The sequence below is a fragment of the Bubalus kerabau genome, chromosome 18 (genome assembly GCF_029407905.1).
Source record: "Bubalus kerabau isolate K-KA32 ecotype Philippines breed swamp buffalo chromosome 18, PCC_UOA_SB_1v2, whole genome shotgun sequence".
Classification (NCBI taxonomy): Eukaryota; Metazoa; Chordata; class Mammalia; order Artiodactyla; family Bovidae; genus Bubalus; species Bubalus kerabau.
Window position 1 is genome coordinate 61,151,018 of NC_073641.1, and position 27,292 is coordinate 61,178,309.

At 41.4% G+C, this 27,292-nt stretch overlaps 1 protein-coding gene across 1 annotated transcript in view; it reads left to right on the forward strand.

Annotated features, from left to right (window-relative positions):
- Positions 1-264: 264 nt before the first annotated feature.
- The window catches only part of DNAH5 (dynein axonemal heavy chain 5), a 270,204-nt gene continuing 243,176 nt past the window's right edge, over positions 265-27,292 (forward strand). Inside the window, exons 1-10 of the mRNA XM_055554828.1 lie at positions 265-353; positions 10,142-10,271; positions 11,232-11,316; positions 14,631-14,791; positions 17,565-17,786; positions 20,636-20,773; positions 21,554-21,730; positions 23,128-23,241; positions 24,169-24,276; positions 27,043-27,165. Of these exons, the coding sequence (XP_055410803.1) occupies positions 265-353; positions 10,142-10,271; positions 11,232-11,316; positions 14,631-14,791; positions 17,565-17,786; positions 20,636-20,773; positions 21,554-21,730; positions 23,128-23,241; positions 24,169-24,276; positions 27,043-27,165 (1,347 nt within the window). The remainder of the gene's footprint in view (positions 354-10,141; positions 10,272-11,231; positions 11,317-14,630; positions 14,792-17,564; positions 17,787-20,635; positions 20,774-21,553; positions 21,731-23,127; positions 23,242-24,168; positions 24,277-27,042; positions 27,166-27,292) is intronic.

The window sequence follows — 27,292 nt, forward strand, 5'->3', positions numbered from 1 at the left end:
CTGCCACTGGGTCCCACAGTAGGGTGGGGAAGAATACTTCTGGGCCTTGTGGAATTGAGCTTAAACCTGTCCTTCCTATCGATTCTTGCATGACTCATACTGAGAGAAAGGAAAGATCTAGAGTTACAGGGATCCCAGCTTTATGCATTTGGACTTTCCTAAGTTCCTAACTCAAGTGAAAACCTCGTGGTGTTCGTAAATTATGATCAAGTCATCAAATGCTTTCCTCTGAGACTGTTCTCAGGTTGGGCCACCACTGTAATCATGAGGGGAGCTTTGGAGAAACACCAGTCTGCACAAGGGCGGTCAGAGCTTCTGGGGAAACAAAGGAATCAGCATTTTAAAGCTTCCAGGTAATTCTGACGAGCATCAGCTCTGAGCGTTCCAGTTCATTGTGATCAGTAGGGGAGGTTTTGGGATTCAGCCCTGTGCCACAGACAGTGGGCCTTCCCTGGTGGCTCAGTTGGTAAAGAATCTGCCTCCAATGCAAGAGACCCAGGCTCGTTCCCTGGGTCCAGAAGATCCCCTAGAGAAGGAAATGGCAACCCACTCCAGTATTCTTGCCTGGGAAATCCCACGGCCATGGATAATGTGAATGATGACGTTATATGTGTATTTTTTTTAGCAAGTGAGTGAAAACCATTTGAATTGTATGGCCTCTGTTGTCCAAGGGGACTCGGAATTGTACAAGAGTGGTATTCCTGATTTTGAACTAAAACCTCTGTAGGATTGGAGGAAGAAAGAATATATGGGCATGTGGAGGCCAAGTCTTTAAAAAAAATTTTGAAAATGTTTTATTTTGTATTAAGGTATAGCCAATCAACAAACAATGTTGTGATAGTTTCAGGTGGACAGCAAAGGGACTCAGCTATACATATACATGTATCCATTCTCTCCCAAACTCCCCTCCCATCCAGGCTGCCACATAACATTGAGCAGAGTTCCCTGTGCTATACAGTAGGTCCTTGTTGGTTACCCATTTTAAATGTAGGTGTGGGTACATGTCCATCCCATAAAGTCTCACTAAGTCTTGGTCAGGTGCAGACATTTGGGGTGTAGAAAATAGACTCAGTTCAGTTCAGTTGCTCAGTCGTGTCTGGCTGTTTGCGACCCCATGGACTGCAGCATGCCAGGCCTCCCTGTCCATCATCACCTCCTGGAGTTTACTCAGACTCATGTCCATTGAGTGGGTGTTAGAGTTTGGATTATGGATTGCTGGGGGGAGAGGAGTAAGTTGGTGATGGGGACACGACTCTAACCTGATTTTGGGTTGGCTTGGGTGAAAAATCCACATACAGTGACAGGTAAGGTGGGGTCTTCTATATGCTTGGAAAGAATGATGGGTAAGGGAGTTGGTAAGTGAGGAGATTTAGGGGCCCTGAAAACTCCAGCAACAATAGACAAGATTCCAGAACTTATTCTCAGGTGGAAAGAAAATTGATGGGACTTTCTCTGTTGAAGTGCTGGCTAGCTCTTTGCGATGGAGGGGGAGTGCAACTCTTGTTAAATAAAGGAGGGCTTCCCTGGAGTACCTGCTGGGAGTGGATTAGTCAGCGTGGAGTGTCTCTCCCTCCCAGGAACCACTCTGCTCAAGTGCTCTTAACGCGGGAAGGAGGTGTAGCACTTCCTCTTGCAGCTGTGGCCCTTCACCTGGAGAAGTGACATAAAAGGGGAGGAAGGGAAGTTAAGATGCCAGAAACGCAGTGGGGAGTGGAGCCTTGCTCCCTTGCAGTTCTTCCAGCCAATTAATCTTCCAGCAGGTTTGGATGGTCCAGGAGGCATCGTCACAGAGCAGCCTCTCCCAGCGAGGAAACTGGGCCCTGAGGGTTATGGTGAAAATGCTGGAAGACAGAAAAGGGAGGCTTTTCTTTGTTGGAAGACATGGAAATTGGGTTAACTTGGAGAGGGCCCTTTCATTTGTAGAAATGAGAAGCAGAACTGCTTCCATCTATTTCTGTAATTCAGCATGTTTGAATGGGATGTAGGCTAAGCGAGGTTAGTTATAGTGGCTGTGAATTGAGGGGGAGCCATTATCCATACTAATGATGGAGTTTCGTGCAGCGGTTTCTGCTGAAGTCATAACAACGTGCAAGACCCAGGAGCTTATTGACTGAATTCTGCACCTGCCATGGACTCACATGGAGCTAGAATAATTTGCACCAGCCCTTAATTACTTGAGAGTGACTTGTGAATGATAAACTTGGTTAATCATCCCCTGAGTAGATAGCAATTGAGGCTCTGCTAAGTGCTAGGCGCTGTTCTGGGTACTGGAGATGGTGTGGAAATCAAAATAGAAAACGTCCCTCCCTGTGGAGCTGCTTCTCTTGTAGGAATGGTGAGATTCAGGTGATGTTTATTTTATTTTACCCTTTAGGAGATAGGAAGGATCAGCCTAAATACATGGCACACAAATGAGTGAAACCAGCCTGGGCCATTTGGATCTCTCCCTTCAAAAAAGAAAAATAAATACTTATTTTTACCAGTAACTGGGCGTTTTATTTTTTAAATTGGAGCATAATTGCTTTACAATGTTGTGCTAGTTTCTACTGTACAACGAAGTGAATCAACTGTTGTTGTTGTTCAGTTGCTAAGTCATGTCCAACTCATTGTGACCCCTTGAACTGCACCATGCCAGGCTTCCCTGTCCTTCACTATCTCCTGGAATTTGCTCAAATTTATGTCCATTGAGTTGATGATGGTATCTAACCGTCTCATCCTCTGCTGCCCCCTTCTCCTTTTGCCTTCAGTCTTCCCCAGCATCAGGGTCTTTTCCAATAAGTTGGCTCTTCACATCAGGTGGCCAAAGTATTGGAGCTTCAGCTTCAGCATCAGTCCTTCCAATGAATAGTCAGGGTTGATTTCCTTTAGGATTGACTAGTTTGATTTCCTTGCGGTCCAAAGGACTATCAAGGGAATCAGCTATCTGTATACTTAAATCCCTTCCCTCTTGGGCCTCCCTCCCACCCCAAGCATTTTACTTAGACATACACTTTGAGTAATTTCCCCTTCTGTTCATGGATTTTCCCTGATTCATCTACAGTTGGCAAAAATGGAATAAAGTGAAGCTAACTAGCCTAAGATGATCAAACCCAGGTCCTTGGCCTCTTCAGCAGTGCTTCATCAGGTGATTAATTATCTCTGGGCTTGAGACTGATATTGAGAACCAAAGTGAAATGGGTCTCAGAGGTATTTACCCTGGTGATTTAAGATAAGGAGTTTCAGTTGTAATTCATAGACTCCTCGTTATTTATGATACTCTCCAGTGGGGATTTAAATCTACGTTGTACTCTCTCCTGCTATGCTTATTACATTGCTATAAGCATGGGCTTCCTTGGTGGCTAAACTGGTAAAGAATCTGCCTGCAGTGCAGGAGACCTGGGTTTGAGCTCTGGGTTGGGAAGATCCCCTGGAGAAGGGAAAGGCTACCCATTCCAGTATTCTGACCTGGAGAATTCCATGGTCTGTATAGTCCATGGGGTTGCAAAGAGTTGGACATGACTGAACGACTTTACATATGCATAAAAGAATAAAACACACAACTACAAAATGGACAGTATTCTGACCTGGAGAATTCCATGGTCTGTATAGCCCATGGGGTTGCAAAGAGTTGGACATGACTAAGCGACTTTACATATACATAAAAGAATAAAACACTCAACTACAAAATGGAAATATATTCATTAAAAAATATGCAATAGACTCTCATTAAAACATCTCTTTCTCAGATTCAGATGGGCAACAAGGCTAATCGTGTCTTCTAGAAAAGCATTTTTTTCAATATGATATAGAGATATACATAAAGGCTGTAGAAAGGATAGGTTATGGACCTGGTGTGAACAGTGTGACAGATAAAGGTGAAATTATCCTTGAGTTTGGGGATGCATGGAGCCCAGCCTATTGGCTACCCAGGCAGGGAGCTTAAGTCCTGGCACTTCTGGATGTGAGGATCCAGTGGGGAATTAACCATTTGCTGAGACACAGGAACTGGACAATTTAATCTTTGCAAATACCTTTCAAGTTTGAACTTTTATCTCCATTTTATAAACAAGGGTAAGATTTCTCATCTCATCCTCATCCTCTGCTGCCCCTTCTCCTTTGCCTTCAATCTTTCCTAGCATCAAGGTCTATTCTGAGTTGGGTGAGATGGTTAGATAGCATCGCTGACTCAGTGGACATGAATTGGAGCAAACTTCAGTTTATAGTGGAGGATAGAGGAGCCTGGCGTGCTGCAGTCCCTGGGGTCACAAAGAATTGGACACGACTTAGCAACTGAACAAGAACAAAGTTTCTCATGGAGTTGGGGATTATAACCTGAAGCCAAAATAAAATGGGTGTAGTTCACGCACTGTTTATGTAGATGAACATGTAGACCTGGGCTTTGGTTCTTTAGAGTTAGCGGCAAAGCTTAGTATATAAAAAAAAAAAAAAAATTGGAAGGATGGGTCTGTCACGAGAAAAAGTCACAGAGCTTTATTATGAAGACACATGGCATTGGGTCTTTGTTGGGATTCATATTTTAAAGTCTCCAGTCCTACCCCAGACCTCTCCTGATCTGATAAAAAAACCCCAAGAACCCAAACCAACCAACCAAACAAACAAAAACACAAAAAACTCAGCCTTAAGTCTCTTATCTGTGTCACCTTTTTTTTTTTTTTTAACAGCGCACATTGTTGATTTTTTTAAAAAATTTCTTCATTTAACTCTATCAGAATCTTCATTGTGTCATGCGGGATCTTTCATTACTGCACAGGGACTCTCTAATTGTGGCCTGAGGGCTCAGTAGTTGCCCTGTGGCATGTGGGATCTTAGTTCCTGGACCAGGGATGGAACCTGAGTCCCCTGCATTTCAAGGCAGATTCTTAACCACTGGACCACCAGGGAGGTCCCTGTGTTAATTTTTGAATCAGTGAGAAGTAATGCAAATGTTAAGAGATGGAATGGGACTTAGCTGTCACATAGTCCTACACTTCGATTTTGGAGTTGCAGAACCTGAAGTCTGGAAGGGTTAAAAGACAGATGCAAGGTCTTACAATTAGGGGCCACCCTGGGGCTGGAGCCCAGTCTAGCACCAGTGCTCATTTGTGTATGTGACATTGCTCTACCTTGAAATCAGCACTTGTTTCTTGGGAGAGAGTACATTACTCCCTCTTTCATTTCAAAATGGTAGTAACATTCTTTGTCACAAGTTACAGAAATATTGCAGAAATATTTTATTTTTTATTCTGCAAACCTTAGCTTGCTTATCATAAAAAATTTTTTATTGGAGTGTAGTTGATTTACAATGTTGTGTTAGTTTTTTTTTCATACAGCAAAGTGAATCATTTATACATATATATATATATATATATATTCTTTTTTAAATTCTTTTCCCATATAGGTCATTACAGAGTATTGAATAGAGTTCCCTATGCTGTACAGTAGGTCCTTCTTAGTTATCTGTTTTACATATAGTAATGTGTATATGTCAACCCCAAATCTCCCAATTTATCCCCCTAGTGACAATAAGTTTGTTCTCTGTATCTGTGACTCCATTTCTGCTTTGCAAGTAAGTTGATTTGCATCATCGTTTTAGATTCTACATATAAGTGATATCATCATATTTGTCTTTGTCTGACTTATTGCCCTCACTATGACAGTCTCTAGGTCTATCCATGCTGTTGCAAATGACATTACTTCATTCTTTTTCATGGCTGAGTAATATTCCACTGTATATATGTACTACATCTTCTTTATCCATTCATCTGTTGATGAACATATAGCTTGCTTTCAGGTCTTGACCATTGCAAAACCGTGGTGCCATGAACAAACTGCTTGTATCGTTGTGAGTTAGAGCTTTTTCCAGATATATACCCAGGAGTGGGACTGCTGGATCATACGGTAGCTCTGTTTTTAGCTTTTTAAGAGACCTCCATACTATTCTCTATAGTGTTGTATCAGTTTACATTCCCACCAAAAGTATAGGAGAGTTCCCTTTTCTCTACATCCTCTCTAGCATTTATTGTTTATAGATTTTTTTGATGATGGCCATTCTAATTGGTGTGAGGTGATATTTCATTGTAGTTTTGCTTTTGCAGAAAATTTTAAATATTGCTCTAGATTTCCTTGAACATTGAATAGGTTTCTGAACCTGTTCCCCACCTCTATCAGTTGGAGCTTGCTCATGCAAAGAAAACAATTTTAATGTGATCCTTTAAAAAAAAACAACGCCATAGTTCACCTCTTGCCTTTGTCATCCTGTTTCCAAGATGTTCCAAAGGCCAACAGGACAAACCACCTCCAACTAATCATCTGATTGCTTGCTCCTGCAGTTCCTTGGCAGCCAGAAAGCTTCAGGTTCAAGTTTAGGGGCTAACAACACGCTGATCCAATCACCAAATATTTATTTGACACTGTTGACTTTCTGTGGTAGTAAAAAAAAAAAATCCCTCATTGTACCAGGATACCTTAGTATAAGGCAATGAAAGTTGAGATTGATAAACACTGTGCTCTTTCATCTACATGGCACTAGGGTTAATTTCACATTACTTAGGAGATAGGCTAGTTATGTAAGAACATATTCAATGCTTAACATGCTTTTAAATATAACGCTGAAAACATTTACTTTAAAAACACTTGTGGTTTTATATATAAAACTGCTTTAGAAGTTTTTCCCTGTGATATTTAAGTAAAAATAAAATAACTAGTGTTCTGCTTTAGAGGCTAATCTCTCCTTTCCTCCACTAGAATATGTTCTTTTTTTTTCCATTGGAATCTTGTAAAATCAGGTCATAGAATAATGGGTTGCCATGGCAGAATCCTATAGAAATTTCTATGTTCGTTGGAAGCCTTCAGTTAGTTTATGTCCTGACTTTACTGGCTCTTTAGTTTTGAAATGTGTTTTTGGCTGCCCAGCATTTGCCATCTAGTTGATTTGTTGCTGGGTCCCTGGCTCCCCTGATTGCCCACTGTGCCTACACACTGCTGGAGACATTTAGTATAAACCCAGAAAGATCGCTTTGAGAAAAGTCTTTTATTCCTCCCTGCCTCAAATGTGGAAAACAGTCAGAGAACAGACATTTTCCTGGTTTTAGCCATGGTTGAAAAGAGATTTAAATTTACTTCTATATGATATTTATGGAATGTGCATTTTGGGTTAAGACCAGTGTCAGTTCTTTTCTTTAGGGAAATGGCAAGAAGATAGGTAGATTGTTTTTTGGAACCTTAACCTTGCCCTGCACCCTCATCCCCACCTCCAACCAATTTGTCTCTCAAGCAGTTCCTTCAGTTTCGGACAAATGAATATAAATTGCATATGTCTAGTGATAGTCTTTCAATGACCCTGAAATTCCCATTTTTTTCCTCTTAACTTTTCATTAATTCTATTGTATCTTAAAAAATTCTCCTTTGACTCTAAATTTTCCTTTTTCTACTAGTAACCACATCTCTTTCCTTTATAGTCAAGTTTCTGGAAAGGGTAGTATGTTTCTCTTTTCCCAATCATTCTTTTCTGTGGTTCTGCATCCATTGGTTTTCTGTCCAACTAATGAAATTATTCTAAAAGAATTACTTTGTTGCCTCATGCTGCATAACAAATCATACCAGAACTTAATGGGTTAACTATCTGATATCAATTATCTGTTATCTCTTAATAGCTCTGTTGTTTCTCTTGAGTCTGTGGGATGCTGGGCTCAGCTGGATGGTTCTTCTGTATCACATGTCATTGTCTAGGTTGCAGTCATCTGTAGGCTTGACTAGGTTGGAATGTCCAAGATAGTTTGCAAATTGGTGCTCGAGTGTCAGTTAGAACAGTGGTCCACAACTTTTTTGGCACCAGGGACCGATTTTGTGGAAGACAATTTTTCCACAGGCTAAGGAGTGGGGGGATGGTTTCAGGATGATTCAAGTGCATTATGTTTATTGTGCACTTTGAAAGTGAAAGTGTTAGTCACTCAGTTGTGTCCAACTCTTTGCAACCCTGTGGACTGTAGCCCTCCAGGCTCCTCTGTCCATGGGGCTTCCCAGGTAAGAATACTGGAGTGGGTTGCCATTTCATTCTCCAGGGTATCTTCCTGACCCAGGGATCAAACCCAGATCTCCTGCATTGCAGGCAGATTATTTACCACCTGAGCCAACCAGGGAAGCCCTATTATTTCTACTCTAATGCTGCTGCTGATCTGACAGCAGGTACTGGCCTGCAGCCCAGAGGTTGGGGATCCCTGAACTATGAGATCTGTTGAGCTGTTGACTAGAGTGCCTTGGTTTTTCCCCGTTTGGTCTGCCCATGTGATTTGGACATTTTATAGCATGGTAACTGGGTTCTGAGGGAGTATTTGGAAATGCAAAGGCAGAAGCTGAAGGTTTCTGCAGGACTGGCCTAGGAAGTTTTACATTCTCACTTCTTTTCATATTTTTTTGGGTGAAAACTGGTCACAGGTCCAGCCAGATTCAAGAGGAGGGGATAGAGAGACCAGCTCTTGATCGGTTAGTGGCACAATCACATTGCAGAAGCGCTATGGGATGCTGAAGCCATCTTGTAAATGCAATTTCGAGGAAGATCTGGCCCACAATGTCTGTTTTGCTATATTGAGAACCGGTGTCTGTCTCTGCAGTGCAAATTCCCCTTGGGCTCCAGATGCACATTCCGAAGGGACTGTCTGTCCCAGGCTCTGCAAACACATCCACCTTCCTGGCCTTCCTGTCTCCAGACTTGCATCACTTCAATCCACTCTTTACGCTGCTGTCACGACTGGTGTTTTGATGCAGCATGGACGGCTAAACATCTCCTGATTTGAAACTCCTCAGTGATTCCCCATGGACTTAAGATAATGTTTATACTGTCTTCCATGGCTCATAAGATATTTTATGATTTGACTTCTCTCTCATTTCCTATTATGCTTTTCTAGTTCAAGTTCAGCCATCCTGGCTGTCTTGTGTTTTCCAGAGTTGCTATGGTTTCTTATGCCTTTTGACCTTTGAATCTGCAGAAATGCCTCTGTCCCAGGTAGTGTGGTCAAATCTCCTTCAACTCCAGGCTTAAGTCAACTCTTCCTGAAACTTTTCCAGTACCTTCCACCTCTCCTCAGCACTGGGCTAGAGGGGGATTCTCCCTTTGGTTCCTTCTCTGAAGACCCATGAATGCCCTTGCATAAATCTCATGCTCCTGTATCAACCATAATGCCAGCCTGTCCTGTTTACATTTTCTGCTCATATTCTGCAAACCAGTCTGTTAGTTTTTTGAGGTCACTGGGTAGTGTTTGCCTCTGAGTGCTCATACATATTTGGGGTTTAACAACTGTTAAAAACAAGAAGGATTCAGAGCTACTGGTTAGCATTAAAGATAATGCACATACTTTAATTGGAAGTTGAATATTGATTGATGGTGAAATGGTTGAATAATTATCCATGTTATTAAATATTTTGCAGCTATTAAGCAAGTTAGAATAGTCTGTATTAAACTAAAAAGAAGTCTATGATGTATTATTAAGGGAAAATGCATGAAAAACATTTATAGTATAATATAAATAGAAATCTGTATATACGCTTGTATATGTTTGTATGAACAGAGCACACATGGAAAGATATGCTTCAAACTGCAACATTGGTGACAGTAAACTTGTTTATTATTGTAATTAACAGTCAACAGGTAAAAAAGTAAGAAATGCTATTCAGAAATTAATTTCAAGACCAGATATGAACTTTTAGACAAGTGAGAAACATAGGGAATAGTGTAGAAGAATACGTATTACTTTAGTGGCCTAGGGAATGTTTACAAAAATAGAGATTTTAAAAAAATTTTTGCTGCATGTCTTATATATAAGGTCTTTTGAATGCTTATATATGTATGAAATTAAGCCTGTAAAGATTTAGAACAAAATGTTAATAGTAATATTATTTGGTTGGCAGGTGAATTTTGCTTCTTGTTTTGGCTTATCTGTGTTACAATTTCAAAACAATGAGCACATCTTATTTCCATAGTAGAAATAACATTATTTCTAAAAATGGAAGATAGTACATAAAAAGTGGTACCATTAAGCTGTGTGATAGCTGAATACCTAAGACTTGAAAAAGCAATGGTAGTATGAAATTACAAAATGAATTAGAGTGAATCCATTTGAGAACAATGGTTGTCACATAACATTTTTCTTCCCTTTTTGTAGCAAAGACTGAAGGAAGAGAAGGAAGCCAAGCGGGCTCGTCTGGATGGGAGACATGACTATTTATTTGGGATTGTAGCTTCCTGTGTGGACCTAAACAAAACTGAAGTGGAGGATGCCATTCTTGAGGGGAATCAGGTGCGATGCATTTGTGTTCCCACTGACTTGATTATGGAGGGCACAGTTCATGTCCTATGGCAGGGTCTGTGCTGGGCCTTAGGGAAGGGTGTCTGGTTCAACATAGACAGGACCCCATTCTGACTCAGTACAGGTGATGGCAGAATGAGTTTGGGGCTCTCCAGCTCTCCATGTTAAAATCATCATTTGAGTTCCATGATCCTGACAGAGATGTCTGTGTCTCTCTACATCCAGTGAAGCTGGACTTGGGCGCCATTTTGGAATCTGAGGTCAGAGAACAGAGTCTCCTCTCAGCTGCCAATTTATCTTTTTTTTTTTTTTTACTTTATCCTGTTCTATCCTGGGAGATTGAATCATGCCATAGTTCCCTGGCTTTGACTCTGGTTTGGCAGCTGAATCTGGTTTCTTTTGTTCCTGACCTTGACTTCCATATTCTGCCATATAGCAGGCCAGTTGGCAGACCTCTAGATGTACACAGAACCTCATGAATGGGACAAAGCTGCGAGATGGCGGGGCATTCCATAGTCATACGTGTTCTCATCATGGTGGTTTTCCAAGGTTATTGGGATTTAATGTTATTTTTCTATAGTGTGTTAGACTGCATTTTGAAAGGTGTGGTCTCTCTTTTTGATCTGTAATTGGGTGAAAAATTAAATATATTTATATCTGCCGTTAACAGCTCAGCACTTTAAGAAATAAGCCAATATTAAGGGACAATCTCTTTTCAGATGTGTGGATGTAGCAAATACTTTTATGATTCATCAGATCACTTCTTTGAATTTAGCCTTTACTGTGGTAAGATGTTTATTCTTTTGTGGTTTTTATGTTATAAGAAATGTGCTCTATATGGTTTGGGTAAACTGAAGTCTTACCTGAATAAGAAAGATGATAGTAAATGCTGATTTAAACCTGGTTTCTGATTCAGAACAAAGCCATTACCTTGCCTTTCCTTTTTCCCAGATTGAAAGAATCGATCAGCTTTTTGCTGCTGGAGGCCTTCGTCACCTCATGTTTTACTATCAGGATGTGGAGGTAGTGGAAACAGGTATTTAAAGTTGATGTCACATAACCCAGATATCGGAGAAGCCAATGGCACCCCATTCCAGTACTTCTGCCTGGAAAATCCCATGGACGGAGGAGCCTGGTAGGCTGCAGTCCATGGGGTTGCTGAGGGTCGGACACAACTGAGTGACTTCACTTTCACTTTTCACTTGCATGCATTGGAGAAGGAAATGGCAACCCACTCCAGTGTTCTTGCCTGGAGAATCCCAGGGATGGGGGAGCCTGGTGGGCTGCTGTCTATGGGGTCACACAGAGTCGGACACGACTGAAGCGACTTAGCAGCAACCCAGAGATGTGTTGTTAGGTTTACCCAAGGACAGCATGAAGCAGAAGCCACAGTGAGCACTTTCATCCTGGGGGATGGGACAGGTGGGGAGTGGGGGGTGAGGCCCAGTGAAACAGGTCCTGTTTGTACCTCAAGCAAAGGACGGATAACGGTGGCTCTGTAGCCTGGTTGTTCTAACTTCAATTGGGATATTTTGTTTTCCTTTTCAGGCTGTGCTGGTAGCTAGAGAATGATAAAATAATTTACATTTTGAGATTTCCTTTCCTTACATGTTAGTTCATTCTGTGCCATTATGTTCTAGAACTTCCACTGGGCATCTGTTTCTTCTCTATTTCTTTTGAACATAGGAATTATTGCCAAGATGCATAGCAGGAGTTTTTTTTTTTAGTTAAATATCAAATCATGTTTATTTTCTACTGACTGTGACTCAAATGAATAATATTGAATGACAAGTTTGTCATTTTCACTTAAGATAAACTTGCAAATCTCTATGTGGATTCTATTGATATATCCCCGTCTACTTTTATGTGAATTAATATAATTTTAAAGCCAAACTAAGGACATAAATATATTATGATTATATTAAAATATCATATGCAATCCCTTTGTGACCTTTTTGATGAAAGAGAAGATAGTTGTTGCTTCTTGGCATAGAATATGACCATGATTTTTTATTTAAAAACTGAGGAAATTATGCATGCATAAGTGACTGGCATTTCCCCCAGATTATCTGCTTTATATTTTGTGGTCAGAAAGGGCATTGTATTTTGAGTAAAAAAATCAAAACAAGACAAATTTTGAGTCCTGTCCCAGGTTGCAGAGCACAAGCTCAGTTAGGCTAACTGAGTGAATGTTAAGTTCGCCCATGAACCCCACACGGGGTGAGGCTGGGCTTTGCGTGTCACCTTACATGGTGCGCAGGGTGCAGGGGTGTGAACGTAAGTGCACGCTTGGCTTTCTTTCCCACTCTCCCTTGAAACCTTTTCAGTAGGAGCAGCTTTTCTTCTGAACTTAAATTGCAATTCAGACAACCCCATGAACTTTGCTGGATATTTTTAGATAAAAATACAGAGTGAAGTAAGCCAGAAAGAGAAAGACAAATACACATTAACGCATATATGTGGACACATGGTACTGATTAACCTATTTTCAGGGCAGGAATAGAGACTCAGATGTAAGAATGGACCTATGGACATGGGGAAGGGAAGGATGAATTGGGAGATTGGGACGGACCTATAGGCACTGCCTTGTGTAAAATAGATAGCTAGCGGGAACCTGCCGTGCAGCACAGGGAGCTCAGCTAGGTGGTCTGTGATGACCTAGAGGGGTGGGATGGGGGATGGGTGGGTGGCAGGGAGGCTCAAGAGGGAGGGGGCGTATGTATGCATATAACTGATTCACTTCATTGTACAACAAAAACCAACACATCATTGTAAAGCAACTATAACCCAATTAAAAAAAAAAAGAATAAAAGTTCCCATGGTTGCATCCAATTACAAATACAGCCTCAATTCAGAAAGTAAAAATATCCAGTTGATCAAAACTACTTGATCTAAAGTTAAATCTCTTCCGCTCTTGGCCCTCCCCCTTTCCTTTCATCCCACCCACCCTTGCAGCAGAGGCCTCTGAGGGTCAGTATCTGCAGTGGGAGAGGAGCAGATGGTCTCCTTTTCTCCTTCAACTCACCCTTCCACCCCCTACCCACATCCTGTTAACCACAGTTTTTGAGTGTGTCAGGGCAGAGATAGAGGGAAGACGGAGCAGTGAAGTTTTTACGTGGCTGGCACCTGTTGTGAGCTAGCTGACCTGGAATTCTCTGGGCCTTGCTCAGATGAGAAGTCAGAGGAACAAAAGACAAAGTTAACTTGCTCTGCGTAAATGGCTAGGATGTGCAGCTGGAGGTGGAAACCCTGGAAGACTGACTGTGGAGCCCACATCAGCCATCACTTTGCTGTCCTGCCTTCCCTGCGCCTTTCTGACTCCGGTGATCTGAAGGGCCGGCTGGATCACAACAACAGGATGTAGAGGTTCTGCAGTCATAACTGGATTTGGATCTTGGCTCTCCTGGTGTGTGACTTGAGGCGGGTCACAGCTGTCCTCAGGGTTGCAAGCAGTTTCAAAAACGTAGGCATGGTACCAGCCGGGGCTTCCCAGGTGATGCTAGTGGTGAAGAGCCTGCCTGCCAGTGCAGGAGACATAAGAGCCATGGGTTCGATCCCTGACTCAGGAAGATCATGGCATGGCAACCCACTCCAGTATTCTTGCCTGGAAAATCCCATGGACAGAGGAGCCTGGAGGGCTACAGTTCAGAGGGTTGCAAAGAGTCAGACATGGCTGAAGACTTAGCACACACGCATGGTACTGAGCAGAGGCCTGACGCACAACATTTACCAGTAGATGCTGTCTCCTCCCTCACCCTTTCTCACTGGCCCCATCAAGGATGACTTGCAGCTCCAGCAAGAATTTGCTCTGGACTGAACTCTCTTATCAGAGAAGGCAATGGCACCCCACTCCAGTACTCTTGCCTGGAAAATCCCACGGATGGAGGAGCCTGATAGGCTGCAGTCCATGGGGTTGCACAGAGTCAGACACAACTGAAGCGACTTAGCAGCAGCAGCAGCAGAACTCTCTTATTCCTATTTTGTCCATTTCTGTTTTTCCCTGGAGCACCAATTTTGAAGTGAACTTGTGGTCTGGAATGAAGCAGATCCTTTAGTTTACTTTTTATTCTTTATTTTTTATTGAAGTATAATTGACTTACAATATTAGATTTGTTTCAGGTGTACAGCACAGGGATTCGGTATTTTTGTCTGTCGCAAAATGATCACTATATAAAGCAGATCCTTTGAGATTCCTTTAGGGTTCAGGCTAGAGGTGGTCCAAGGGGTGGAGCTTGTAGGGCACCAGGATGAGTCAACATGACAGTATTTTAACAGGGAAGCCTCATTCTAAGAGGCGACCACATGGACACAGTATAGCATTTGTGGGACTAAAATCCTTTTCATTTGTAGGGCAACTTGGCTCTCCAGGAGGAGTAAATTCTGTTTCTGCAAAGGTGAAAAAACCCAAGGTGTTTGTGACCGAGGGAAAAGATGTTGCTCTTACTGGGGTGTGTGTGTTCTTCATCAGGACCAACCCTGCCAGAGCTATCACCCCTCAGAACATCCATCGGGTAAGAGGCAACAGCTCCTGAATTACCAAAGATTAAAAAAATTCTACCCCCAAGATACCTTCCCGTGGAGACTACCACTGTATGCATTAAATATTTAAAACTGCTTTCACAGAAATATTTTCAAAACACTTAAAGCAAGCTAGTCAAGAGGATGGTTTCTTTAAATCTGTTGAATAAGAGGAATTCATATTCAATTTATTAATGAAAATTGATATAACATTATATGTATCTGTGTGAATGTAAAACAGTGAGATTTTTTTCTTTCAAAAAGAATTTCCTGGGACTTCCCTGATGGTCCAGTGGCTTCAACACCATACTCCCAGTGCAGGGAGCCCAGGTTCAATCCCTGGGTAGGGAACTAGATCCTGTTTGCCACAGCTAAGAATTTGCAAGCCACAGCTGAAAATCCTAAGCGCCACAGCTAAGACCCAGTGTAGCCAAATAAATAAATGAATATTAAAAAAGAATTTCCTTTCTGGCTTACTTCACTCTGTAAAATAGGCTCCAGTTTCATCCACCTCATTAGAACTGATTCAAATGTATTCTTTTTAATAGCTGAGTAATACTCCATTGTGTATATATACCACAGCTTTCTTATCCATTCATCTGTGGATGGACATCTAGGTTGCTTCCATGTCCTGGCTATTATAAACAGTGCTGTGATGAACATTGGGGTACACGTGTCTCTTTCAATTCTGGTTTCCTTGGTGTGTATGGAGGGAGGTTCAGGATGGGGAACATGTGTACACCCGTGGTGGATTCATTTTGATGTATGGCAAAACCAATACAATATTGTAAAGTAATTATCCTCCAATTAAAATAAATAAATTTATATTAAAAAATAAAAAATGAACAAATAAACAAAAAAAGAATTTCCTATACATCATTTACTTAATGGCAAATTTCATACATTTAAATTAGGATTTATTAAAGCAGCTATACCCTTAAGCAGCACAAGTTTGAGCTGCCCAGGTTAGTTTACACATGGATATTTTTTCAGTAGAAATACTACAGTATAATATGGTTCCTGGCTGAATCTGAGGATACAGAACCAGGCATAAGGAAATTCGGATATGGAGGGCCGAGTATATGTTATACTTGGATTTTCTGACTGCGTGGAGGGTGGGAGCCCTAGCTCCCAAATTGCTCAAGGGTCAACTGTGTAACTTTATTTTCTGTGTAGAGTAAAGAGCATCTGTACAAGTCTCCTCTGTCCTTAACGGTTGCCTTGTCTGCTTACAGCAAATTAACTGGTAAACATCTGGTGTTCTATTTATTTCATGCTTTTATTTCAATGATTGCAATTTAGTATAAAGCTTATGTCTTAACTACGGGTCAGAATAATAATATACTGAATTAACAGGAGACCTGGGTTCAATCCTTGGGTCAGGAAGATCCCCTGGGGGAGGAAATGGCAACCCACTCTAGTATTCTTGCCTGGGAAATCCCATGGACAGAGGAGCCTGGCGGGCTACAGTCCCTAAGGTCGAAGAGTCAGACACGACTGAGCGACTAAGCACAGCACAGCTCATTTATTTTTTTTTCTTTAATAACATAAGTATATCAATATTGTTTTCAGTTCAGTGATTGTTTTTATTTTTTTTTACTTTTATTTTATATATATATATATATTTTAGTGCTTAGTTATTTTATTTTTTAACTTTACAATATTGTATGGGTTTTGCCATATATCAACATGAATCTGCCACAGGTATACACGTGTTCCCCATCCTGAACCCTCCTCCCTCCTCCCTCCCTGTACCATCTCTCTGGGTCGTCCCAGTGCACCAGCCCCAAGCATCCAGTATTGTGCATTGAACCTGGACTGGTGACTCATTTCATATATGATATTATACATCTTTCAATGCCATTCTCCCAAATCATCCCACCCTCTCCCTCTCCCACAGAGTCCAAAAGACTGTTCTATACATCAGTGTCTCTTTTGCTGTCTCTTATACAGGGTTATTGTAACCATCTTTCTAAATTCCATATATATGCGTTAGTATACTGTATTGGTGTTTTTCTTTCTGGCTTACTTCATTCTGTATAATAGGCTCCAGTTTCATCCACCTCATTAGAACTGATTCAAATGTGTTCTTTTTAATGGCTGAGTAATACTCCATTGTGTATATGTACCACAGCTTTCTTATCCATTCATCTGTGGATGGACATCTAGGTTGCTTCCATGTCCTGGCTATTATAAACAGTGCTGCGATGAACATTGGGGTACATGTGTCTCTTTCAATTCTGGTTTCCTCAGTGTGTATGCCCAGCAGTGAGATTTCTGGATCATAAGGCAGTTCTATTTCCAGTTTTTTAAGGAATCTCCACACTGTTCTCCATAGTGGCTGTACTAGTTTGCATTCCCACCAACAGTGTAAGAGGGTTCCCTTTTCTCCACACCCTCTCCAGCATTTATTGCTTGTAGACTTTTGGATTGCAGCCATTCTGACTGGTGTGAAGTGGTACCTCATAGTGGTTTTGATTTGCATTTCTCTGATAATGAGTGATGTTGAGCATCTTTTCATGTGTTTGTTACAGCTCATTTATTTATTTGGCTGCTCTGGGTCTTAGTTGTGGCATGTGGGATCTAGTTCCCTGATCAGGGATGAAACTTGGGTCCCCTGTGTTGGGAGCATGGAGTCTTAGCCACTGAACTACCAGGGAAGTCCCTGCTTTACTCATTTGGCAGGTCTTCATTTACGAATGACAGTAGCTAGATTGCAGTTGAAGATGCTTTTTACGATAAAGGTTTTTCCCCATTGTTTTGCAGGAGGTGAGCTTCAACATGCTTGACACCGCAGACGGGGGTCTGCTCAACAGCATGAGACGTTTGCTGTCTGACATCTTCATTCCCGCTCTCAGAGCCACGAGCCATGGCTGGAGTGAGCTCGAGGGCCTTCCGGAAGCCTCCAGCCTTCAGCAGGAGTTCCTGGGCTCCCTGGAAGGCTTCGTGAGCATCCTGGCTAGTGCACAGGAGAGTTTGAAGGAGAAGGTAAGAACAATTATGTTATTTCTTCAAAAAGTATCTGATGGTGAACAAATCAACACCTAGGTGTGTAATACTTCTCTTAGAGGGTCTTGATTCCACTACTTTGCAAATCTTGAAAATATATTGTGCGTGCTTTCTTGTCCCTTGAAGATGTGGTAGTGACTAGATTTAAATTCCTGTCATTTGGAGCAATGAGTGCTTTGTGGGTTCCTTAGAAATACTGGCCATGGTGGAGAGTTTTACTCTGTCATGTCAGATGTTGGACTGCAAGAAGAGTATGAAGTGCTTCTGGTATTGCTCTGCAACTTAGAAGGAGAAATTTGGAGCCAGAGTGTGGTGTGTGTTTCAGGGGTGGTGGTGATGGGGGAGGTTGGGGGATGATGGTAGGGATGGGAGTAAATTTTGAAGAGGCTGGAGGAGAGAAGAATGGATATATCTGAAGACAGTGGGTTGGGTCCTGTGGTCCAGCCAGTGATCTAAATGGCTGTTAAGAATAAGTTTGGCAGGGACTTTCCTGGTGGTCCAGTGGGTAAGAATCCATGTGCCAAATGCAGGTGGCCTGGGTTCAATCTCTTGTCAGGGAACTGAAAGTGAAAGTGTTAATTGCTCAGTCATGTCTGACTCTTTGCAACCCCATGGACTGTTGCCCACCAGGCTCCTCTGTCCATGGAAATCTCCAGGCAAGAATACTGGAGTGGGTTTCCATTTCCTTCTCTGGGGATCTTCCCGACCCAGGGATCAAACCTGGGTCTCTTGTGTTGGCAGATGGATTTTTTACTGTCTGAGCCATCAGGGAAGCAGAGACTACTTGATTTTTAAAGACATAATTAGAAGGAAGAATACTGGAGTGGGTAGCCATTTCTTTCTCCAGAGGATTTTCCTGACCCAGATGTCGAACCCAGGTCTCCTTCATTGTAGGCAGATCCTTTGCCGTCTGTGCCATCAGTGAAGTCCCGCTGTCAGGGGACTAAGATCCCATAAGCCTATGTGCTGCAACTACAGAAGCCTGCCTGTCACAGTGAAGATCCAGCACAACCACACACACATACACACACAAAGAATAAGTTTGGCATTTGTGGGATTTGGCATCAGTAAAATTTGTGCCACCTACAGTGAGCCTGTGTTAGTGATTCCTTGGGGTAGAAGGTGGGGTGAATGCAAAACCATGACAGATGACAGCCCAGATCAGGCATGAGTGGGAGACACAGAAATGGATCCTGTGAGACCAATGACAAAATAATGCTCACTGCTCTCCAGGGAATACTGAGACCCTTTGGGACCTATTGGGATGTTGGCAGGGAGGCAGACAGTAGGCTTTCTAAACGATGTGGGATGGGAGAGTTGAGTAAATGATATCCACACAGGGGGAGTTGGCTCCAGCGAACATTTGAGTTATATTCGTAGTTGACTATGATGCTGGCCACCTAAATGCAAGTTGAACCAAATTAAATAGTTATTCTCCTGAAAAGAGTACTGCTTTCACAGGGGTCCACTTCATATTGTGGTAGAGGTATTAAAAAAGTGGCTGGATCTCACACAGGAGGGAGGCGGTGCCACTTCACGAAAGGCAGAAGCCTCCCCCATAAAACCAAGGCCAGGTTTAGGAGGCAGGTGGAAGGTGCAGTGTTGGGGGTGGGTGCTGAAATCTGAATTTAGAGGCTCACAGGGCTAGCTGCACCTTTCCTAGGAGGAAAATGTCCTTATTAAATACCGAGGTACTTCTGGATCGCATGTGTGCATGCTAAGTTGCTTCAGTCATGTCCAACTCTTTGTGACCCTCTGGACCATAGCCCACCAGGCTCCTCTGTCCTTGGGATTCTCCAGGGAAGAGTATTGGAATGGGTTGCCTTTGCCTTCTCCAGGCTTTTGGGTTGAAAATGAAAGTCGCTCAGTTGTGTCCAACTCTTTGTGACCCCATGGACTATACAGTCCATGGAATTCTCCAATCCAGAATACTGGAGTGGGTAGCTTTTCCCTTCTTCAGGGGATGTTCCCAACCCAGGGGTTGAACCCAGGTCTCCTGAATTACAGATGGATTCTTTACCAGCTGAGTCACCAGGGAAGCCCGAGAACCGGTAGCCTATCCCTTCTCTAGCAGATTTTTCCAACCAAAAAATCCAACCGGGATGGCCTGCATTGCAGGTAGATTCTTTCTGTGAGGGAAGTAAAAAATCCTGGGTTTGTTTTTCTTTTTTTGGCTGTGCCCTGCATGTGATAGGTCCCCAACCAGGGGCTGAGCCCAGGTTCCCTGTAGTGGAAGCATGGATTCTTAACCACTGGACCACCAGGGAAGACCCCTTTGCTTTCTCTGTCAAGTCAAAGTCCAACACACCTTCTTTCCTACCCCTCTCTACCCCTCCCTCCCCAAATGAATTGGTGTATTTGCCATTGAACTTAGTAACTATAAGATTTTTTTTTTTTTGGACAGGGACATGAGAGTCTTTCCCTCTGGTTAGTTTCAAAAAAGAATGTGATAGATTAGAGATTACCCTCCCCTCAGTCATTTTTTGAAGGTCCCCATTTTCTTTGGTTTCATGGGTTGACTCTTTAATTTCCAAGTTCCTTATCAATTCCCGAGTTCTGTGATATTGTCTGTCTGTCTGTCTGCAGTTCACACTTTTTTTTTTTTGACACAAAATTTTAATTCAGACCAATCAGCTTTACTGGTGTGCTCAATACCTAAGGAGGATTCCTACACTGATTTCATGAGCATTTCCCAGGGAGCAGGGTAGTTAGAGAGAATCTCCTTAAGATCCTTCTGGATCAACCAGAAGTGTGTGTGTGTGTGTGTGTGTGTGTGTGTGTGTGTGTAAAGTAACATCATCTTATTCTTTAACTTTCATTGTAATTAGGTGAACCTTCAAAAGTGTGACATATTTGAACTGAAAACCTTGAAGGAACCCATAGACTTCTTGACTCTAGCTAATAACCCTGAGACTATGGAAAAAATAGAAGGTTGTATGAAAGTATGGATCAAACAAACAGAACAGGTAATTTGCAGAAACCAAACATCAGAACTAGCTCTCCGAACATTGACTAGTTCACATGCCATGTGACTGAATCAGCCAGTGGAAGAAGGTTATATCACATCCCTGTTCCATCTGCCTAAGTATTTTACTGCAAGTCCCTAAAAAAGATGAAAGGTTCATTGCAATGTTAATGTGTCGTCATTAGTTAAGAAGAGATAGTAAGAATTCTAGGAGATGACAGTAAATGACTTTATATACTCATCTACCTAAAACACTGCAGTTGGCCAGGTTTTTCCTCAAGATGTAGTTACTCTGGAGAGAATGCCTATAGGAGTACAGGAGTTTTCTAATTCAATGTGTCTTCCAAAACAAAGCTTTGGACTTAATTGTTAAAAAAAAATTTCAGAAAAGTGAAAGCTAGGTGTTACACCCAATTATTGATGTTACATCAATAATGGAAATTAACCAACTGAAGGCATGAGGATTTCGCAAGGCTGTATTTCTCCGAGGTTCTAAGTGAATAAGCCAAAGAAAGTTTCTGAGATCAGGTCCTCCAAAAGTTCATGAAAGCTCCTCAAACAAGTAGTTTTAACTTAGAATGAGTCAACTAAATTTTTGTTGAAATTTAAAAAATGGATACATCTCAGGTTAGTAAAAGGCTGTCATTCAAAGCATGCAAATGAATAAAAATATATCATGACTCAGATAGCAGAATTTACTTCTTTCCCTATATTTTGCTTATGTGTAACTTTTAACTCTCCAGCCGACTCGTTGGCTCATGGTTCTCCTGTGCATTCACAGGTCCTTGCTGAAAACAACCAGCTGCGGAAGGAGGCGGATGACCTTGGGCCTCGAGCAGAGTTGGAGTACTGGAAAAAAAGACTGTCTAAATTTAACTACCTTTTGGATCAATTGAAGAGCCCAGATGTGAAGTCTGCATTGGCAGTGCTTGCTGCTGCCAAGTCGAAACTTCTGAAGGTTGCTTTTCGCTTTATGAAGTGGGAATGGAAGTTCTTTATGCATATGTCATAGAGTAATTAGAAACAGAAAAATGTTATTCTACCTTAATGAAAAAGTAACTTCAAGATTAAATGATACTGCCCTTTTGTAATTTTATAAACTGTAGAAATAGCCTTTGAATGAAAGGCATTTATTGGCTGGTGTACATGTATGTATGGGCTTCCCTGGTGGCTCAGATGGTAAAGATTCCATCTGCAGTGCAGGAGACCCGAGTTTGATCTCTGGGTGGGGAAGATCCCCCTGGAGAAGGGAATGGCTACCCACTCCAGTATTCTTGCCTGAAGAATCCCATGGACAGAGGAGCCTGGCAGTCTACAGTCCATGGGGGTTGCAAAGAGCTGGACACAACTTAATGATTAACACATATTCACACACACATATGTATCTGTATTACTAGAGGGCATTGCAAGTCATTAATATGTAACATAATAACATGATTATATATTATGAATTCAGACCAATGAGGAGTAGTAATAATGGAGGCTTAAACTTTTCTAATTTTTTTTAGAACTGGTGTATTTGTTTTATATTCCTGTGTAACAAATTACCCCAAAACTTCACCACCTGAAACAATAAATATCACCACATAGTCTGTGGGTTAGGGGTTTGGGTGTGGCTTGTTGTTGTTATGTAGTCACTGAATTGTGTCCGATTCTTGTGTGACCCCATGGACTGCTGCCCATCAGGCTCCTCTGTCCATGGGATTTCCCAGGCAAGAATACTGGAGCAAGTTGCTATTTCCTTCTCCAGGGAGTCTTCCTGACCCAGGGATTGAACCTGCATCTCCTGCATTGGCAAGCAGAGTCTTTACCGCTGAGCCACTGGGAAGCCCTCGGTGTAGCTTAGCTGGGATCATCTGACTGGAGATCTCTTAAGGTTGTTGTCAGGATGTTGGCTCATCTGAAGGCCTGACTGGGGGAGGATCTTCCTCCAGGTTGCCCATGTGGGATTCAGTTCCTTGCTGTCTGTTGGCTGGAGGCTTCCTTCAGTTCTTGGTCATAGAGAATGTCAGAGTGAGGTGCAAAATGGATTCAGCAGGCTGTGGAGGAGAAGACGTGTAGGTGTAAATATGAAAAGTGCTGCCCCCCTCCAACCCACCCATGCTCTGTCCTAGTTATTGAATAGATTTCATGAGAGAAGGCTTGGAAGAGATACCTTTAAACATTTAGTCAAAAAATTTTAATTGCTCTTCATCGTGGCAGTGCCCCTCACCCCTCTGGATTGAGTTCTATGTAAGAGGCACAGGAGAGACTGAAAGTTGGACCCTGGGCCTTGTGATGCCTTTTATGCAGCTGTTAGTCGGAATTTTTTCTATTAATAATTGCGTTAAAATTTCCTTCCTGTATTGTGTGTAGACATGGCGGGAGATGGATATTCGAATCACTGATGCAGCTAATGAAGCGAAGGACAATGTCAAGTATCTGTATACACTTGAGAAGTGCTGTGACCCCTTGTACAGCAGTGATCCTGTGAGTCGAGATTTCCACCTCCTTAGTCTTCTACTCGTGACCCTTTTACACTAGCTGAAATGAGTGTGGAATTTTGGTTCATGAATATTGCAGTTTGTTGGAAAAGTCTTAGAAAACCTCTTTATTCTCAAGAAAATTATATGTGCATGTATATGCATACATGTATACACTGATGTTGAAGCTGAAACTCTAATACTTTGGCCACCTGATGCAAAGAGCTGACTCATTTGAAAAGACCCTGATGCTGGGAAAGGTTGAGGGCAGGAGGAGAAGGGGATGACAGAGGATGATATGGTTGGATGGGATCACCGACTCGATGGACATGGGTTTGGGTGGACTCTGGAAGTTGGTGATGGACAGGGAGGCCTGGCGTGCTGTGGTTCATGGGGTTGCAAAGAGTCGGACACGACGAGCGACTGAACTGAACTAATACATATATATGCATATACACACATGTCTATTTCTACATATATATATATTTTCCTATGTTTTCTAAGATATACATTGTATTTTAAAAACATTTATTGTATATTCCATTTCCCATTAAACATAGCAATTGACATCCTAATCTATACTCAAAACAACGGTGGGAAGAATTATTGGCTGACTTTAAAAAAAAATCTTTTAACTTTCATTTGTTCCTGGTTTTATTTATTACAAAATTAACTGCTAACACAATCCTTGTCCTTAACAGAATGTTAGTGTTTCTTGCATTGAGACAAAATTTGATTAACTGCATATGACTAAATAATCAAGATGAGATTAATCCTCAATGTGTTATATTTATATAGCATGTTAGATAATATTTTAAAATTTAAATAAAAGTCTTTTACCTAAATTTTATTCTAATGAGGACAGAGAGATTAGCCTATTAGAATTTTGCTGACTTTGATATGTTGCCCTGAAAAGTTTTGTGCTGTCTTCCAGATATCCATGATTGATGCTATTCCTACTCTTGTAAATGCAATTAAAATGATCTACAGTATCTCTCATTACTATAACACCTCTGAGAAGATCACGTCCCTGTTTGTAAAGGTAAGAGCCTAGTGTAGAGTCTGTGGTCACTTAGATTTCCTTGTCAATGGTTACTGTTGTTTTTTATAGTTAGAAATTACCACATTGGCAGAATCCAATGTCTCTGTATCCTACAATTTACCAAAAAGACTTAATCTCTTGATAGAAATAGAATTAAGCATACATGGGAAGCTGATTTTAGCAAATCATAAAGCATTATTTCCCAAAGTAATAATTATAAAAGATATTATATTGTTTATGTAATAAAAATGGAAAAAGATTCTTTTTAGAATTTCTTTCCCTATGTTATTTAGCACATGATTTCTTCCTGTTGGGTGAATTTTAATTAAGAAAAGCTATATTTAACTGGCCATCTTCAGTTTCATATTTTATGTGCTGCTGTTCCAAATTTATTCCATGCCACAGTTGTTTACTTGGTGTTATTAGAACAGTAATCATGGTAATAAAAGCCACTGCAACGTTCCAGTAATCCATAAAGCAATTATAATGATTCTGCCAGAAAACATAATGATGTTTAAACCTTATGTCCTAACTCATAAGTGTTTATGGTGAACATTGTTGCTTTTCCCATTTCCTCTCTAAGAAGGAAATGACTTTTTCATTACCAAGGTGAAAATTTTAAATGTTGTATTAAAATAGAGGCATTTCCCACTCCTCAGGACTGTGTTCAGTTCAGTTCAGTTCAGTTCAGTCACTCACTCAGTCATGTCCAATTCTTTGCGGCCCCATGGACTGCAGCACACCAGGCTTCGCTGTCCATCACCAGCTCCTGGAGTTTACTCAAACTCATGGCCATTGAGTCGGTGATGCCATCCAACCATCTCATCTGCTCTCATATTTGGGTAGAAAGGAGGGGAATCCACAAGACCCTTTTCCATCCTCCTCACACTTTAATGTTATGTTGGAGTCAGGAGGGGTATTCCCCGAGTACAAGACTCAAAAGTCAATCTGTGTTACGATGCATGTCCAGGTTTCATGGACTTTATTTGCAAGGCTTGTTTTAGAACCTAACTGTGAAACCTAATTTGAACCTAATTCTCTCATTTTTTTAAAAAATTCTCTCATTTTTGAAAACCTTTCGTTATGAAATATTTGCAGCAGGTACAAAAGGAAATATAATTGTATATTGGATCCCCTTGTACGTATCACCCAGATTATCCACTGTCAACACATGGCCAGTCTTGTTCCACCTAACCTTTACACTGCAATCCCAGGCATACATACAGTACAGTCATCCCATTTTCCTTTTAATTTATTAAAATTAAATTTTAATTTTAAAATTTTAAAATTAATAAAATTTTAATTAATTAAAAAATCCTGAATTCTGAAGTTTTTTTTTTTTAAGTTTAAAGGGATAAAGTGTTGGCTTTACATACATTATATTTACTCTTTTTTCTATTGCCTTCTGCTTTTGACTTTTCTGCTACAGATCATGGTGTCATGAAATGATCAGGGTGGACAGTTCTTTTCATGGCACTTGGAAACTGTGAGTTAGATTTTTAGAGAAGGCTGCTGAAGAAGGAGACTTAGGAAAGCTCTTGATAGCTTTTAGGTAGGGAAGTGGTTGGCTAAGACATTCATCCTGCATTAACGTGAGGGTCTGAATTGTTGATTTTCTGTAGTGCCTCCAACTCTGTGATTTTACGAATCATTTTGATAATAGGAGCTTCCCTCGTGGCTCAGATGGTAAAAGAATCTGCTTGCAATGCAGAAGACTCAGGTTTGATCCCTGGATGGGAAGATCCTCTAGAGAAGGAAATGGCAACCCACTCCAGTACTCTTGCCTGGAAAATTCCGTGGATGGAGGAGCCTGGTGGGCTATAGTCCATGGGGTCGCAAAGAGTCAGACACGACTGACTTCACTTTCACTTTCTTTCACTTTTGATAATAGCTGTGTAGAATTTAAAAAGGTTGACTAGAAGCAGAGAGTAGAATGGGTGATTGCCAGGGGCTGGAAGAGTGTGGAAAATGGGAAGATGTTGGTCAAAGGCTACAAGCTTAGAGTTGTAAGATGACTGAGTTCTGGGGTCTAATGTACAGCTTGAAAGTGAAAGTGAAAGTCACTCAGTTGAGTCTGACTTTTTGTGACCCCATGGACTATACAGTCCATGGAATTCTCCAGGCCAGAATACTCGACTGGGCAGCCGTTTCCTTCTCCAGGGGATCTTCCCAACCCAGGGATTGAACCCAGGTCTCCCACATTGTGGGCAGATTCTTTACCAGCTAAGCCACAAGGGAAGCCCAAGAATACTGGAGTGGGTAGCCTATGCCTTCTCCAGGGGATCTTCCTGGCCCAGGAATCGAACCGGGGTCTCCTGCATTGCAGGTGGATTCTTTACCAACTGAGCTATCAGGGAAGCCCAATATACAGCTTGGCGACTATGTTTAGTATTGTGTTGTATAGTTGAAAATTGTTAAAGAGCAGATGTTAAGTTTTCTCAACACACACGCACACAAATAGTAATTATGTGAGGTGTTGGATGTGTTATACTTGATTGTGCTAATCATTCTGTTATGAATATGTATACCAAGCATCACTTGTACACCTTAAGCATAATACAATTTTTGTTTGTCAATTATACCTCAGTAAAGCTGGGAAAAAAGAGAGTTAGTGCTTGATCATACTAGTGAAGGAAAAACATAAACCCAAAGATTTATTCACAGATGTCATACTCAGAGAGGTTAGAAGAGCTGAGGACACTCTAGCCCAGTTTATGCTTGATGGCTGCTTACTGTACTTGACATCATTTCATTGAAAAATTCCAGGTGACCAATCAGATGATATCTGCATGTAAAGCCTATATTACCAACAACGGAACTGCTTCGATCTGGAGCCAGCCACAAGATGTTGTTGTGGAAAAAATACTATCTGCAATTAAACTTAAGCAGGTAACAGTCAACTTAATAATATATTTAGAATTTTAAAATTATTTTTACATTGTTTTTGCCAATATATCTTAAAAAAAGTATTTATTTATTTATCTGGCTGTGTCAGGTCTTAGTTGTAGCATGCGGT